At 50.3% G+C, this 16,253-nt stretch overlaps 1 protein-coding gene across 4 annotated transcripts in view; it reads left to right on the top strand.

Moving 5' to 3' along the window:
* The window catches only part of GPR161 (G protein-coupled receptor 161), a 50,222-nt gene that overhangs the window by 21,252 nt on the left and 12,717 nt on the right, over nt 1–16,253 (top strand). For 2 of the 4 annotated variants that reach the window (XM_019808896.2, XM_034666689.1), the window contains exon 3: nt 9,911–10,328. The exons of 1 other annotated variant lie outside the window; for it this stretch is intronic. In XM_019808896.2, coding sequence (XP_019664455.1) covers nt 9,911–10,328 — 418 coding nt within the window. Of the gene's footprint in view, nt 1–5,087; nt 5,182–9,910; nt 10,329–16,253 lie in introns of all 4 variants that reach the window. One more of the 4 variants, XM_034666688.1, reaches the window with a different exon arrangement.

Raw genomic sequence — 16,253 nt, 5'->3', positions numbered from 1 at the left:
GCTTGGAACTAGGACATTCCTAGGTTGGTAGTGGCCTTGTGGGGGCAAGAGCAAAGTGCACCGCGCTTGGGGACAGACTCTGGGCTGGCCGGCTGGGCCTCCCCCTGGGGTTGCAGAGGCCAGCTTGCTGCACCTGCTATCTTCGGGACAACTATCACATGAGTGCCTGGGAAGGATGGCAGGAGTCTGGGGACAGAGACCCAGGGATCCCGTGATCTCTCTCTGGCTCCCAACAAGTCATTCGGTCTGGTTTGTAGTGGGCGGGAGTGGGGGCTTACTGTCTGTCTCAGTTACCTTAGTGCAAAGCAAGGTAGTCATTAGAACCTTCTTCCCAACTCCACCCCTGCCCCTCCAGCCGGTGACCGACATGTATAAAGCGCTTGCAGGGGCTGACGTGAAGAGCCCCTGAGAGAATTGCCAGAAGAGTGCTATAGTGACCTCACTGGCTTGTGTGGAGTGTTCAGGGCTACCTCCTTGCCTGGAGGGTTGTTTATTTGAGTATTGTATGGGCCAGCCTGGCATTTGATTGGCATTTAATTTCTCTGGCGGAGGGCCTCTGGTGGTTCCAGCTTCCAGACTGCTCAAGGTCCTCATAGAGGTGGGCACTGCGGACGGGAAAGTGAACCATTCCTGCTCAGGTATATTTAAGAATGTCGGAGGAGAACCTTATTCCCAAAGAAACTGGTTTTCTAGAGAAGACTTCAGGAGAGGACAGGTGTGTCCTGCCATGTCCAGCGGCCTCTGGTCTGAGAGCTGCCGAGAGAACAGCCTCCTTCCGACCAACACGGCCTCCAGCGCCCAGGTGAACCCGGGCTGCTGTCTGCAGGCTCTCAGGAGGACCCTTTGATGGCCTCACTTCTGAGGGGCATGGGGGGGACGGGTGGGACCTCCTTTTCTTCGTAGTGGCTTGTGGACTGGGACACGGATCTCCTGATCCCAGAGACCGCGCTCTGGGGTGAAAAGATTTTCTGGGCTGTTATATGAGGCGCCCACGGTACTAGTGTCCACGGGTCTGCGGCAAGAAGAAAAGGAGAAAGTTCTTAGAAGGAGGCTTGGGAAGGCAGAGCGGTGCCTAAGGAGTCGGCCTAACCTTGGAAAAGGGAAGGTGCCCGGGACTAACGTCCAAAAAAGTGGGGTCTTGACATTTGTAAGCAGACCGTGGGATCTGTGGGTATTAGTTGGGGTTCTTTAAGTTGCAAGTGACAGAAACCCAGCCTAGTTAGCCTCAGCGAAGGAGAACACAGGCTCCTATACCCGAGAAGAACAAGAAGATTCAGAGTGCCAAAGACAGGGGGTCGCTGCACCCCCAGGCCCGTATCTGTCGGCCTGCCAACTTACGGTTGTTAGTCTGTCTTCGATGAAAGTCAGAGTTCTCGGTAGGCATGAGGGGACACCTTGAATCCCCAGATCTGCACAATGAAACAAGAGAGGTAGTCTGCCCTTACATTGTAGTGATGCGGATCAGGATTACTTCTAGAATTACTTCTTGGAAATTCCCGTGCAGACGGGTTTTGAAAACACAATAGACACCTGTCTCCATATTCTACAACGTTGCCTTGTTTTTTTAACCCAAAATGATATCGATCACTTACTTGAGTGTCACGATTTGAATGACTTGAAGCCCGTGCCAGCAGTCTAACCCAGCAGACGTTCCCTGTCTCTGCAAATAGCCAGGAGGGCTGAGTAGCTCCGAAACAGGCAGGGGGAGGGAACGACGGGAAGCCTTCCCTAGTGACCTGTCAGGAATAACTTCTGATACGTTTATTAAAACCTCAGACGGGGCACCTGGGTGGCTCAGTCGGTTAACCGTCCGACTCTTGTTTTTGGCTCAGGTCATGATCTCAGGGTCGTGAGATCGAGGCCTGCATTGGGCTCCACACTCAGTGGGGAGTCTGCTTGAGATTCTTTCTCTCCCTCTCCCTCTGCCCCCCAGTTCCCTGCGTGCACACTCTCTCTCTCCCTCACAAGTAAATAAGTTAATTAAAAAAAAAAAAACCCACCTCAGCCAGGGGACACTCATGTTGCTTTTCAGAGCTGCAGCACAGGGCAGGACGCAGCGAGTGTGGGAGTCCTGAACCGCCCCTGGGTCTGGCGGCAGACCCGGCCCGCAGGTGGTCATGTGAGTCACGCGTGAATGTGCTCCCAGGCAATGGGCCCTGGCTTGTCAGGCCCGGGGAAGCCGGCTGCCTGCCAGGATGCCTTTGCTGGCTCGGGCGATCTGAGCCTTCTCTCTTGTTCTTGAAAGGTGCACCCCTGGGAGATTTGCTGGGGCTTGTGCCTCCCCGCTGCCGGCCTCCTGGCAGAGGCCGGGATTTTGGATTTCCCTGGCGGGCGGCTTTTTGGCCCCCACACCCGCTCTGCCTCCTGGGAAAGGTTGGACCAGAGGACCTCAGGCTCGGCAGGCAGCCCCAGGGTCTCTGTCCCCCGGCTTACGAGCGTGCCTGCTGTAGGGCCACCGCAGAGTGACATGCACGAGTAGTGCTTTCTTAAGTTTTTCCCCTGTCTTTTGTTTGTTGTTTTGTTTTGTTTTTTGTTTGTTTTTTTAAAGATTATTTGAGAGAAAGAGAGCATGAGCGGGTTGGGGGGGTGGGAAGCAGGCTTCCCGCTGAGCGAGGAGCCCGATGCCGGGCTCGATTCCAGGACCCGGAGGTCAGCTGAAGGCAGATGCCTAACTGACTGAGCCACCCAGGCGCCCCCTTCCCTGTCTTTCGGATTGGAAGTGTTGCACCTTATTTTTATTCTTTTCATTCTTTTACATTGTTAACACTCATATCTGATATAACGACGACAGAATTTCACACGCTCGTCATTCACCTACAAATAATTACTGAGCGTACCTACTATGTACAGGCACTTGTCCAGCTGTCCTGACCGAAGTTCCTGCCCTGAGTCCATACTAACTGGGATGCTTTCTACTCTTACCAGGCCTTTAAGAGCTTCCATTTTGCTTAATATTTTCATTTCACCCTGTTTTCAAGGCTCCCAAATTAGCTCTTTTTTTTTTTAATGATTTTTTATTTATTTATTTGACAGAGATAGAGACAGCCAGCAAGAGAGGGAACACAAGCAGGGGGAGTGGGAGAGGAAGAAGCCAGGCTCCCAGCGGAGGAGCCTGATGTGGGGCTCGATCCCATAACGCCGGGATCACGCCCTGAGCCGAAGGCAGACGCCTAACGACTGTGCCACCCAGGCGCCCCCCAAATTAGCTCTTTTTATAAAATTTATGGTTGACGTTTAACTTTTTAAATTTAAATTTCATTTTTATGCAGCGGTAGATCTATCCGTATATTTGCTAGTTTCTCTTCTAACAGTTGATTCTTGCACCCTACTTATTTTGGGGATTTTGGGTTCCTTCATGAACTGTGTCTTTAAGAGGATCATTCAGTCAGTTTACAGTTAGCGAACATTCAGGTTTTTTGGCCTCAGACTATATTGTGCTCTCTCTTGAACGATGTTAAAGAACGTTAGGGCAAGAGTTCTTTTCCTCAGCACTTGGAGGAGACCATTCCATGGTTTTCTGGCCTCTATTTTCTGTTTTCTTCAAAAGAAGAGTCTGCTGTTTATCCACTTTTTACTTCTTTATCAGAAATCTTGTTTTTACTGTTTTCTCTGTATCTTGTCATTTTTCATTGTAATGTGCCTTGATGCAGACTTTTTCTTTTTTTTTTTTTTTAAGACTTTATTTGTCAGAGAGTGAGAGAGACAGTGCTCACACAGGCAGGGGGAGCAGGCAGAGGGAGAAGCAGGCTCCCTGCTAAGCCAGGAGACTGATGTAGGACTCCATCCCGGGACCCTGGGATCATGACCTGGGCCTAAGGCAGATGCTTCACCGACCGAGCCACTCAGGTGTTCCAGACTTTTTCCGATTTACTCTTAGAACTCGATATGCCCTTTCATTCTGAGGACTCACGTGTTTCTTTAATTCTAGAAAATGTTCAGTCCTCCCTTTAAGAACGGTGTCAACCTTCATGGGGACAGTGTAGGTCCAGTCTAATGCAAGTTGTATGCTTTGGACTCAAGTAACAGAAACTTACCTGAAAATAGATAAAAAAATCATTTTAAGAAATGTGTTTCACATAATGAGAAGCCAGGATGAAGTGACTTGAAGGTCTGTTAATTCAGCAGCCCAAGGATTGACTGTTCTTTGCTGTGCTCACCTCGCTGGCTGAGCACCTCTAAGGATCCCAAGATGGCTGCCACAGCTCTGTGCTTTCTTTCCATTAGTGCCCTCAGGAAAAGATTTTGCTTCCTACTGTCTGTCTTCCTAGATCAGAGCAGCTTTCCCCAGATATCCCAGTTTCCACCTGCACCAATCCCAGACTTCTCCTCCTGACTCCTTTGCCAGGATTGCAAGGAGAAGGGACACAATGATTCCTTGAGACCAACCAGGGTCCAGCTCCCAGAACTAGTGATAGGATCCACCTTCTCTGAGTCACTGGGAGCAGGACTACGGCAAAACAAAGTGAGAGGTCGGCCAGGAAGGAGAAGAACCAGAGTGGTGGTTGGGTAGGCAGCCAGCAGCATCTGCTACCCGCATTCTCTTTAATCTCTTGCTGCCCTTTGGCTGAACTTACGCTGGATCTTGTCCTTTCCTTCACGAACCTTGGCTTTTCATGTTTTCAGTTTCTCAGTCTTTTTTATTGCATTTTGAGTAATTTCCTCAGAGCTGTCTTCCAGCTTACCATCTTTCTCTTTAGCCAAATCTGCTATTCCGCATAATGATTGAGTTTTTAATTTGGACAACTACAATTTTAATCTCTAGATTTCTATTGGATTCTTTTTCATAGTTGCTTGCTATTTTTTCATGACATCTTGTTCTGTCATTATGGTTCTTACCCCTTTTCTTTTTAAAGCTTCCAGTAGTAGTTATTTTATAGTTTCATTCATCTTTTTCTATTATTTTAAGTTCTTGGAATGTCAATTATGCTTTTTGTTTCGTTGACTCTCCCTCCCTGTGAATTCTGTGCACTCACTTTCACTGAGTGTTCTGTGAATGTGGAAATTGACTACAGAGCCATTTTATGTTTACTTTCTGTCAGCATTAATTTTTACATGAATTTATTACTTTGGATTTCTGCCCCATGCAGATGGATGGATTTGGTACCCACATCAGCACGGCGCATGACTCAATGTTTGATTTCTCATGGAAGGAAGTGTTGCATGATCCACCCAGAGCCTCCGGTAAATGACCGTGTTTTTGCCACTTCCCTTTGCCAGTGGAAGGAGATTTCTACTCCCTTTTTCATGGCGGAGGCAGCCGTTCTAGAACCCACTGTTTCTGCAGGGTATCGGTTCCAGTTCTCTGCCTGTGCAGCTCAAAGTCCCCCTCCCGCATAAAAAACCTCAGCCCCAGGGGTCTTGAACTATGTCTAATTCTCTCTGGCCACAGGGGTGGGATTATAGCTCTGGCTTTGAACTGTCTCTGTTTCTGGTACCTGTGGATTTCTCTTTCTTGGCTTTTCTTTTTCCTTTTTTTCTTTTTAAAGATTTTATTTATTTATTTATTTGTCAGAGAGAGAGAGCCCAGGCAGGGGGAGCAGCAGGCAGAGAGAGAAGCAGGCTCCCCGTCGAGCAGGGAGACCAAGGTGGGGCTCGATGTGGGGCTCGATGTGGGACTCCGAAGGCAGATGCTAAACTATCAGAGCCACCCAGGCGCCCCCCTTTTTTTCGTTTTAAAACGTTGGGTCATATTTAACGCAGTATTTCAGTGAATTTGGAGAGGGAAAGATGGTCACATCGGCTGAGTCTATCTTGCCAGGTATGATTCCCTTGGTAAGTGAAAAACATTTTGCTTTGCTTGAGGAATAAGGACTTCCTATTCATTCTCTCATTTGCCTTTTATTCTAGAATTTCACTTTCTTAATCTTTCTGATTGCATTCCAGGGCTTTTCCTTGGACCCGATTCTGTATATTTGAATAGGGCATTCACACTGATGCCTCCGGTAGCCAAACTAACACCACAGGGTCCTTCCTCTCCTTCCCCTGCTCTGTAATCCGTGCCTCCTTTCTCCATAAAGGCTCGCTTGCTCTACACTCAAAATAGTTGTAAAATTACAACACCATTAACAACATCAAGCCTACTAAGTAAACCATAGAATATATACCATTAATGATTTGCAGTCAAAATACTGTATTTTATTTAATTTATTTATTTATTTTTAAGATTTATTTATGCGACAGAGATAGAGACAGCCAGCGAGAGAGGGAACACAGCAGGGGGAGTGGGAGAAGAAGAAGCAGGCCCCCAGCAGAGGAGCCTGATGTGGGGCTCGATCCCATAACGCCAGGATCACGCCCTGAGCCGAAGGCAGATGCTTAACTGCCGTGCCACCCAGGCGCCCCAAAATACTGTCTTTTAAAAGCTACTTGATATAACTTTTTGCTCCGTATGGTTATGTTATCAATTGAATACACACTTAGGCTTGTTTTTTTTTTTTATGTTTGCAAGGATTTTATTTACCTTTTGCATCCATTTGTATTTAAAATTTTTTAGTATGTAAAATATTTACAAGGTTCAAAAATCAAAACTGTAAAAAAATACTTAGAGAAATTTTACTTCCATCAATATCTTAATTTCTCGTTATCTTTCCTGTTTTTCTTTTTGCATAAGTAAGCATGTATTTGTGCATATTTATATGCAGATGGATTCTTATTTTCCCTTTCTCACATTTTTCCAGTTTTTTGGTTTTTTACAACTAGTGCCTTAATGAACGAAATAACTTTGTGCATCTGTTGTTTCATAGTATGAACTTATATCTCCAGGCAGATACCTAGAAATAGAGTTGCTGGGTCCAAGGGTACATGCACGTGGGGCTTCGTTAGATATTGCCAAACCCCCCTCCACAGGGCTTTTCCCTTTTCACATTTGGAGCACGAGTGCGGCGGGCAGGAGAGAGAATGCCTGTTTCCCCACAGCCTCACCCACAGAGAGTGATGCCACGCTTGAGTTTGTAGTGGTGTGAAAGGGAAGAAATGGTAACTCATGTAGTTTTGTGGGCATTTCTCTTACTTTCATTGACATTGGGCATCTTTTCATATGTTTAAGTCCAGTTGGCGTATCCTGTGCTGTGAACTGTTCACGACTTTTTGTGCCTGGTTTTATTGAGATATGAATTGACACATAACATCGTGCAAATTTAAGGGGTGGTTGGATGGATGTGTATACTGTGAAATGACCACAATAAGGTTAGTTAACATCGATGTCCTCATATAGCTACATTTTTTTTTCCGTTTATATATTTTTGTTCACTTTTCTGTTTTTTTCACCTTTTCTAATTTTTTGGAAATTTTTTTTTAAGATTATTTATTTATTTATTCGACAGAGATAGAGACAGCCAGCGAGAGAGGGAACACAAGCAGGGGGAGTGGGAGAGGAAGAAGCAGGCTTATAGCGGAAGAGCCTGATGTGGGGCTCGATCCCACAACACCGGGATCACGCCCTGAGCCGAAGGCAGGCGCCCAACCGCTGTGCCACCCAGGAGCCCCTAATTTTTTGGAATTATTTATAAATTAGAATGATTAGTCCTTTCTCTGAGACATAAGTTGTAAATATTTTCTCCTATTTTGTCATTTGTCTAATGACTCAAAGTCTGTTTTCTTTTCCACCATGTTCTCACTTGCGCAGTTAATAATATGCACATATAGGACCTTTATTTTGACACACCAATTAATAATTTACTTATAAGAGTTATTTTTTAGGGGCGCCTGGGTGGCACAGCGGTTGAGCGTCTGCCTTCGGCTCAGGGCGTGATCCCGGCGTTGTGGGAGAGCCCCACATCAGGCTCTTCTGCTATGAGCCTGCTTCTTCCTCTCCCACTCCCCCTGCTTGTGTTCCCTCTCTCACTGGCTATCTCTCTCTGTCAAATAAATAAAATAAAATCTTAAAAAAAAAAAGAGTTTTTTTTTAAAGATTTTATTTATTTGAGAGAAAGAGTGAGAGAGAGAGCACGAGCCGAGAGAGGGAGAGGGACAAGCAGACTCCCCTGCTGAGAAGGGAGCCCAGTGTGGGGCTGGAACCTGATGTGGGGCTCAATCCCAGGACCCTGGGATCATGACCTGAGCCAAAGCGGACCCTTAACCGACTGAGCCACCCAGGCACCCCAGTAGTTTACTTATAAGAATTAACAAAATTCAGAACTCACAAAATAAAGACAAAATCCAGAAATAACCTTACAAAGACTCGGACGGGAAGGTATACCTAATAAAGTATATTCATCGCACAGAGCCGGAGTAACTAACATATTGCATTACTGAATAAAAATTCAGAATATTTCAGCAGCCTGGAAATATGGGCCAAAGTACACTAAATAAAATTTAGTAGAAATAATGTGTTGTATTTAGGCTTAAACACGTTAATGCCATAAGTTCTAGACTTGGGACATCTGCCTTCACAGAAATTCATATGTGTATAAGCTTTGGGTTTTAGCTGACCACGCAGTTAAGCCCAACAGGATGATATGGTTGCTGAAAGAAAATGCGTTGTTAGAGTGAATAGTGGGAGGAGATTGTCGTGATGATGGAGAAAATTGCCCCCTTGTGCTCAACACTTACCAGCCCACATCCAGAATGGTACATTCAGTTTTGGGGACCACAAATTAAGAAGGTCATAGTTGTCCGTGAACAAGTCCAAACCAGGGAGTCTGAATTAGTGAAGAGTCTGGAAGTCGTATCAGGACCTCGGGAGATTAAATCTGGAGAAGGGAAAGCAAGTCACTTGTGAAGCATTTAAAGGCTGTCAAGTGGAGGAGGGGTTAGGATTATTCGGTGCTGCTAACGCTAGTGGGCCTCGGTCTGCGGTGAGGACCCCCAGCGGACAAGCTCACGCGAAAGGGCAGCCTTCTCACCAGCACTTGGGACTGCCCCTCAACCCACCAGCTCCCTGTGGCCAAAGGTGTTTGGGTAGCGGTGGCAGGTCAACCGGGGGGGCATGGGGAAGTCTCCGTGGCTGTGGGGGGGCAGTTTAGGCAGCAGGGTTCCTGTCATCTGGCTCGTGGAAGGAAAGCTTTCCTTCTTTCTGGTGTCTTTTGTTTGTTGGAAACAAGAGCAGGTGGGGGAAGTGTCCGTGGGATTCTTTGGGCTGATTAAAGTAGATGAAAAGTTTGGAGAAACGCTCCTCTGTGGGATTTAATGTTAAGATGTTAGCCTGCGGGGTTAGCCAAGATCCCGAGCCAGAGGCCGGGGAGCAGGGACTGCGCCTTGCCGGGAAGGGTGGGTGCCTGGGGGCCAAGACCTCAGCCCGCGCCTGCACGGACCTGTTTGTACTCAGTGCTTGGGTCCTTGCCGGCCTTCCCCATGGCTGGCGAGAGCTGGGATGATGCCTCACTACGAATTGTACTCGTTGAAGCCCTGCTCGGGGACCTCAGAATATGCTAAGCTTACTGTCGAATTTTACTGGCCACGCGCATCAGCTGGGGATACGATTAAAATGCAGATTCTGGTCCAGGAAGTCAGCCGTGTGCTTGAACTTCTCCAGCTCTGGGGCTCCAGGTGTGACTGCCACCTCTGGTTCAGGGACTCCCCAGAGCAGCACAGCCCACCTGCCCCCTGCTTGTTTAAAATGCAGGTTCCTCGGCTGGGCCTCTGATCCCCGGCACCAGCATCTCCAGGGCGGGGCCCAAGCATCAGCTCCAGGTGCTTCCTCGGTACATCAAAGCTTTCCCACCACTGGCCCCGGGGCACGCGAACAGGTTGGGTTGGACTGGAGGAACACCTCCTCCAAGGAGACACAGGGAGTCACACACAAAGCAGGTTGTAGAAAACAGGCCGCTTTCGTGGAGCTTGAGGGGGGAAGCCGGACCAAGAGCCTCGGGACCGACGGGGGCCCTGGGGAGTCTGCGGCTCTTGCGTCAAGCGCAGAGGATGGGATTTGACGAGTCTTTCCCTGTCCGCCGGTATCCCCTTCTTTTTCCAGTCGTCCGGCATGGTCTGCCCACCGCACGCCGAGGCGCCCTGACCATGAGCCTCAACTCCTCCCTCGGCCACAGGAAGGAGCTGAGCAACCTCACGGACCAGGAGGGTGGCGAAGGGGGCGCCGTCATCACCGACTTCATCACCATCATCATCATCACCATTTTTGTCTGCCTGGGCAACCTGGTCATTGTGGTCACCTTGTACAAGAAGTCCTACCTCCTGACCCTCAGCAACAAGTTCGTCTTCAGCCTGACCCTGTCCAACCTCCTGCTGTCCGTGCTGGTCCTGCCCTTCGTGGCGACCAGCTCCATTCGGAGGGAATGGGTCTTCGGCGTGGTCTGGTGCAACTTCTCCGCGCTGCTGTACCTGCTGATCAGCTCGGCCAGCATGCTCACGCTCGGGGTCATCGCCGTCGACCGGTAAGCCCGCCCCGGACGATGGAGGAATTACGGAATAGCGGGCTGGGGGCCCCTGAGAGATCGTCTGGTCCGGTGACTTCCACACCGTCTTAGTGCCTGGGGAGGATGTCAGGGCTTTCTGCTGCGGAGGATGAGAAAGCAGAGTTCTGCCTTTTCCTCCATCCGCTCTTTCAACCAGAACACCTCTGATTTTATTGCAGTGAGTTTTATTTTTTAAAAGAGACGCCAATGCTTTAAAAAAAAAAAGTTCTCGAAACCTCTAACGCACACTTTATAGAGGAGAAGCAGCAGCTGGGGAAAGTTGTGTCAGAGATATTAGGTCCAGGGTTTCCCAAGGGGCTGCCTGCTGTCTCAGGTGGGTGGGGCCCCCACACTCCTCATGCTTATTAGGATTTGGCTGGCAGTCACTCCATTCAGCACAGCAAGGGTTTGACTTCCGAGGGAGAGAGTAGGTGGAGCTTGCAGGTTGGGGAGGAGGCCAGCAGGGGAGTCAGGGAAAACACAGGGGAGGCTAGCCAGGGTTCTTGTCCCTGGGGGACACGGCCCCTGGGCTCCCTCGGGACCATCCGCTGTTCAGCTGATGAGTGGTAGCCGGTTGGTGCTTCCAGAACACAGGCCTCCGCTAGGCCCAAGGTCGGACGCTGTCGGCTCTCCGCGGCTGTGGGGAACGCAGAATGAAGGAAGCAATTGGTCGGAGCTAATCCGTTGGCCTCTCTAAATATCTTTTTCTCCAACAATGAAAATGATACAGAAGAATGTAACGAATAAAATAAATATCCACAATCCCACCGATCAGAAGCAATCACTGTTTCAGGTTTAGTGTATTTGCCTCTAGTAAGTTTTGGTTCCATACGGTACATTTTTAAACAGGTTTTATGGCACGTGTGACCCGCTCTTTCACTTAACAAGTGAGGATGGGTGTTGTCTCCCACCTGCACCTGCAAGTGTCAGATGCCCTTTCAGAACGTGATTTTTAATGGTTCCATGGTATTCCATCGTGGATGTAGGAGAATTTACTTTTACAGCCCCTTCTTGGCTTACTGTTATATACAGCAGTTTTGAGGAACGGGTGTTCTGTGGAATGGTATTTTGGGGAAGAGTAAACACACTTTCAAGATTCTTCGTGTATCGAAGGCAGGTGGTTTCTCAGAAGACTGAACAGATTTTGACTCTAGTAGCCATTTGTCAGCATCCCATCAAGACTGATTATATAACGTTAAGAAAATAATTGAAACTCTGTTGGCAGTGGGGAGGCATGGGATCTCACTGTTCTAATGTCTGTATTTTTTTAAAATGGCTGATCTTAGAGTGTCCCTTCCTGGGCCCTGGGTCCTTTGGGGCACACAGTGAGGGCACACGGCGAGAGCAGAGTGGGGGGATTAGTTTTCAGTGCCTCTCACAGGGTCCTCTCTAGCCTGATGCTTGGGACGCTGGGCCCGCGTGGCCGGGCAGCTCTAGGGGGCTGTCCGCTGGTCACTTGACCTTCAGGCTTCTAGCAAGCTTGACAGGTCCTCCAGTCATGCTGTCAGAGCGCACCTTCCCAGACATGGCTGACCTCTTCTGGCGGCTTCTTCGTTCCCACTGGGGTGCTTGTTGGCCGGCCCCCCTGGGGAAGGCTCTGAGCGGAGTCCTCAAGGTGGCGGGAGGCAGGCGTGGGCAGGACGCAGACCTTGCCCACCAGGAGTTTCCAGGTGGGAGGCAGAGGCTGGCAGGTGAGTGTGGGGGCAAACACAAAGCCGAAATAGCCACGGGCACAGCTCCTGCTTTGGGCGGCAGGCCGGGCGTGCTCCTGGGAAAGGGGGCATTTGTACTAACGAGTCGGAACAGCGAGTAGGACGGCGGGTGAGCGGTGCAAAGGCCCCTGCGGCTGAGGGACCGGCCCCCAGTTCTGTGATAAACAGTTCCTGGGCCCCCGATGCGGGCCTGGCACAGCGGTTGGGCTGGGAACACACCACCGGGTGAGATGAACAGACGCGTGGAGGAGCTCAGCGTAGGGGACACGGATGTGAGATCAGATCACATTTGGACCACGGACTACATGGGTCGCCACTGTGTTTGAGGTGCTGCCAGGCCGCAGAGCAGAGAGAGGGGACGCGGGGATGTGCCTGGCGGTGGAGCGGGGGAGGTGCGTCCCTCCCAGCTGGAGACAGGGGGCATGGCTGGAGACGGGGTGACACCATGACACGTGGCAGCACGCTTCTCCCACCAGACTCTGATCCCCGCACCACAGGCCCTGCAGCCAGTTCTTCCTCATGACACAGCCAGGAGTGGAGAAGGGACTTCTGCCTCCCTGCGGGGACAGGTAGTCAGGGCCTGGTTATCTGGTTATCTCTGGTGAGTCCCTTGCAAGCCCGAGGTGGATCTAGTGTCGCCGCCAGATCCTTGCGATTACAGTGTGGCAACTGCCGTAAACCTCAGTGCTTTCAAATAACTTCAGGGCATATGCAGTTGATTTTTTTATTATTGGTCATTCATGTGGCTTAAAGATGCAGATTGACTGGACCAGTTAACTTGATCCTGTCCATTTAAGTGACCTATTTATATGCTCCTTCTGCCCACTGAATTTCAGTGAATTAATGTTACTCAATCTTGGTCATTTCGGAGGTCCCAGATTTGCCCTAGTCTGTTAGAAACCTAGAGATGCAAGTGTGTGTGTGTGTGTGTGTGTGCGTGCGTGCGTGTGCGCACATGTGAGGAAGCGAGGGAGGAAGGGAGAGATGGGGAAGGGTCAGGAGGGAGAGAGAGAAGAAGAGGAAAAAGCAGTAAAACATGAGAGAGGAGGAACAGAGAGAATGGGACTAGGAGGAAGAGATGGGCACATTTCTAAGCAAGTGGAAGCAGAGAAAACTTCTAGGGCACTGGTCCTGACCTTCCCGAAAGGGGTTCCAGGCACCGCACTGTGCCGTTAATAACCATTTATCCCCGCTGAGCCTTGCAACCGCTCGGCTGGCCCCCATTCCGCAGATGAGCGTAAGCGAGGCTCTGTGAACTCGCCCCAGCCCACTGGCTGGTAGGTAGCTTGTCCAGTTCTGAGGAGGTGAAAGCTGGACTCTGAATCACCTCCAAAGACTGCAGAGTGAGCCACCAGTCAGGTCCAGCATGCGGTTTGTTGAGCTCGGGGTTTCTCAGCCTGGCAGTGCTGACGTCTTGGGCCAGGGAACACTTGCCATGGGGGGCCGTTCTGGGCGCTGCAGGACGTCTAGCAGCAGCCCTGGCCTTGCCCCCCCCCCATGCCGGCAGTGCCTCCCCGGTTGGGACCACCCAGAATGTTCCAGACACTGCCCCAGGTCCCCAGGGAGACCCATCATCCCCAGCTGAGGAGCCCCGCTAAAGAAACGCATCAAACTAAGTTGGCAGGTGAGCCCAAAGTGTTCATCCTTTAGCCACATGAAAAGAGAGCAAAACTCACAGGGTAAAAAGCGTAGCGGACCCGAGCAGAATTTGGTGGAAATGTCAGTGTCCTGAACCAGCCACGTGGACGTAGGCCCAGGTGTCACTGGGCCTGGGAAGGGCTGTATCACGACTAAGTCTGTGACGTGGGCACGTCTAGCCCAGCCTACAAGCAGCTCCCATTTTCAGTTCGCACTGGGATGGATGAAACCCCGGCTCCCAAAATAGTCTTTAATACATGAATGTAGCTGGAACTGTGCTTTTAGGAGACTGTTTGGCCTAAGTTGACTTGTCCTCCCCGAGGTAGCTGTCATTGGCTTGGGCTCTGTTTATGTCCGCAGTGCAGCGGTCTTACCGAAATAGATGGTGGTGGAGGGCTGGGTCCCGAGGCCCAAGAGCTCAGCCTTAGAGCCCCGGGTGCGTAACGACTTCTCAGTTACACGCGACATGGTGAGAGCCTCTTTTGGGACCGGGCGTCATGTGTGGGCTCACGTGTAAAAATGAGTTGCTGGAAAAGACTGGAGCTTTGGAAGCCAGTTAGGAGCCCAGAAGACAAAGGAAGCCCACTGTTTTGGCCTTTGATGACCCGCAGGGGAGCAGGGATTTGCTTTCGTCCTGTATTTTCCTTTGAACCTGCAACTAGGCCTAAATGAGGCTAAGTTGAAAGAAATGAAGTTTCAAATCTACGAAATCCATATTTTTTTTGGTGGGAAGATGCGGGAATGTTCTATATCTTCATAGAGCTGTAGATTTGTGCATTTCATTGTGTATGAATTGTACAAAAAATGAAAACAAACCCTAAAACCAGAGTAGTGGTTGGAGGGTATGGATATAAACAGGCAGCACCCTGGCCCATGGGGGGTCTCTTCTGACTCCGGGAGACAGACCCCTTGGGAGCCAGCCCCCGATCCCAGCATCGTGATGGGACTCGGGGCCCAGCTGGGAGAGATTACGGTCATTTCCCACTGGAATTGCTCATGGCCAGAAACTTAGTGGTGAAACAAGTACCATTTGTTAGAATAAAGAAGTCTTGCCATAAAATAATAGTAATAACTGGGTGTTAAGAATAGCCAGAAGGATATGTTGCAGAGGACAGCTTATTGTAATTATTTTTACAACTGCCAGAGCAGGGTGGGTCAGAGGAGCTTGGGACAGTTAACATTCCCCAGGCCTGGCTTCCCACAGCCGGACGTGCTCTGGCCCCAGAGCTGTCTCGATGTCAGAGGGCCTGCACAGTTTTTAAAAGGGCAGAGAAAAGTAGAAATGTAGGGCCCCTGGGTGGCTCAGTCAGTTGAGTGTCTCAGTCTTGGTTTCGGCTCAGGTCATGATCTCATGGGTCTTGGATCCCTCCCCCGCCCTGCCCCCCCCCCAGTCAGTCTCCTTTCTCAGCAGGGAGTCTCCTTGAGATTCTCTCCCTCTGCCCCCCAACACACACTCATGCTCTCTCTCTCTCAAATAATTAAATCTCAAAAAAAAAAAAGAAAGAAAAAAGAAAGAAAGAAAGAAAAGAAAAGAAAAAAAAAGAAAAGAAAAGAAAGAAGAGAAAAGTAGAAGAAATCTCTGCTTTGTTTCTTTTTAAAAGTGAACGGAACGTCCCGGGCGCCCCTGCATCCCACCCTAGCATATGCCCTCACATGTCATTTGCTGGGATGATGCCACACAGGTCGATGTCTCGGCCATCACCTGGCAAGAGGTAGGAGACCACCAGAGTGGCCTGGTTCATCTCTTGGGACTCAGAAGGGGCCAGTGTCCCCTTTCGGTTGTGGCAGCTGGGAACAGTCTGGGCTCACATTTTCAGGAATGAAGGGGGAAAGGTGGATGGACAGGCAGAGGGCAGGCTCTGTCCCCGCTGCCACGTGAAGGGCCGGAGTGCGCCTGCCCTCAGCCTAACCCGCTGAGTCCTTGGAGCAGACCTGTGGCAGGGCTTCTGAGATTCCCACGATGGAGGAGCTGAAGCTCTGAGAGGTTGAATCAGCTACCCAAGGTCACACAGCTCATGGGCAGCAGAACCACTGTCTGAGCCCGGGCATTCCAGCTCCAAAGGCCACAGGACGTTGCCCGGTGCAAACCCAGGGATCAGCATAACACTGATCATCTTAGCCCAGGCCAAGAGCAGTGAAGCCGTCATCCGTGCCGGGATCCCTGCGGCCTCTTCAGATCCCACACCCGAAATGCTGCCTTTCCAGGCTCTGTCTTGGCTGGAGCCCGCAGCCCAACACCAGCTGCCCCAGGCTGACCTCCGGTTAGGAAGGCCCGTCACAAGGGACAGGCGTGGCAGGTGGCAGTTCAGGCTGTGGCCCCTGGCCCTGAGCCACTGGTGCCTAGGGGTGACTCAGGATGGCCCCAGTGGGGAGGAGGCTTCACGGGAGAGGTGTGACCCTTGTAGCCACGGCCGTTTTCTCACATCCTGCGTGTACCCGGCAGCGTCTGTGTGGCCACCCCGGCTTTCGCACACACTGCCCTCATGGGGAAACCCTATTATTCATTAAACAGCATTTCTTTTGGATAAAAACGTCTGGGTGGCGAGGGTGCTGG

Source organism: Ailuropoda melanoleuca, chromosome 8, assembly GCF_002007445.2.
Source record: "Ailuropoda melanoleuca isolate Jingjing chromosome 8, ASM200744v2, whole genome shotgun sequence".
Classification (NCBI taxonomy): domain Eukaryota; kingdom Metazoa; phylum Chordata; class Mammalia; order Carnivora; family Ursidae; genus Ailuropoda; species Ailuropoda melanoleuca.
The sequence above is the reverse complement of the archived record's forward strand: the minus strand, read 5'-3'. Positions and strand labels throughout refer to the sequence as shown.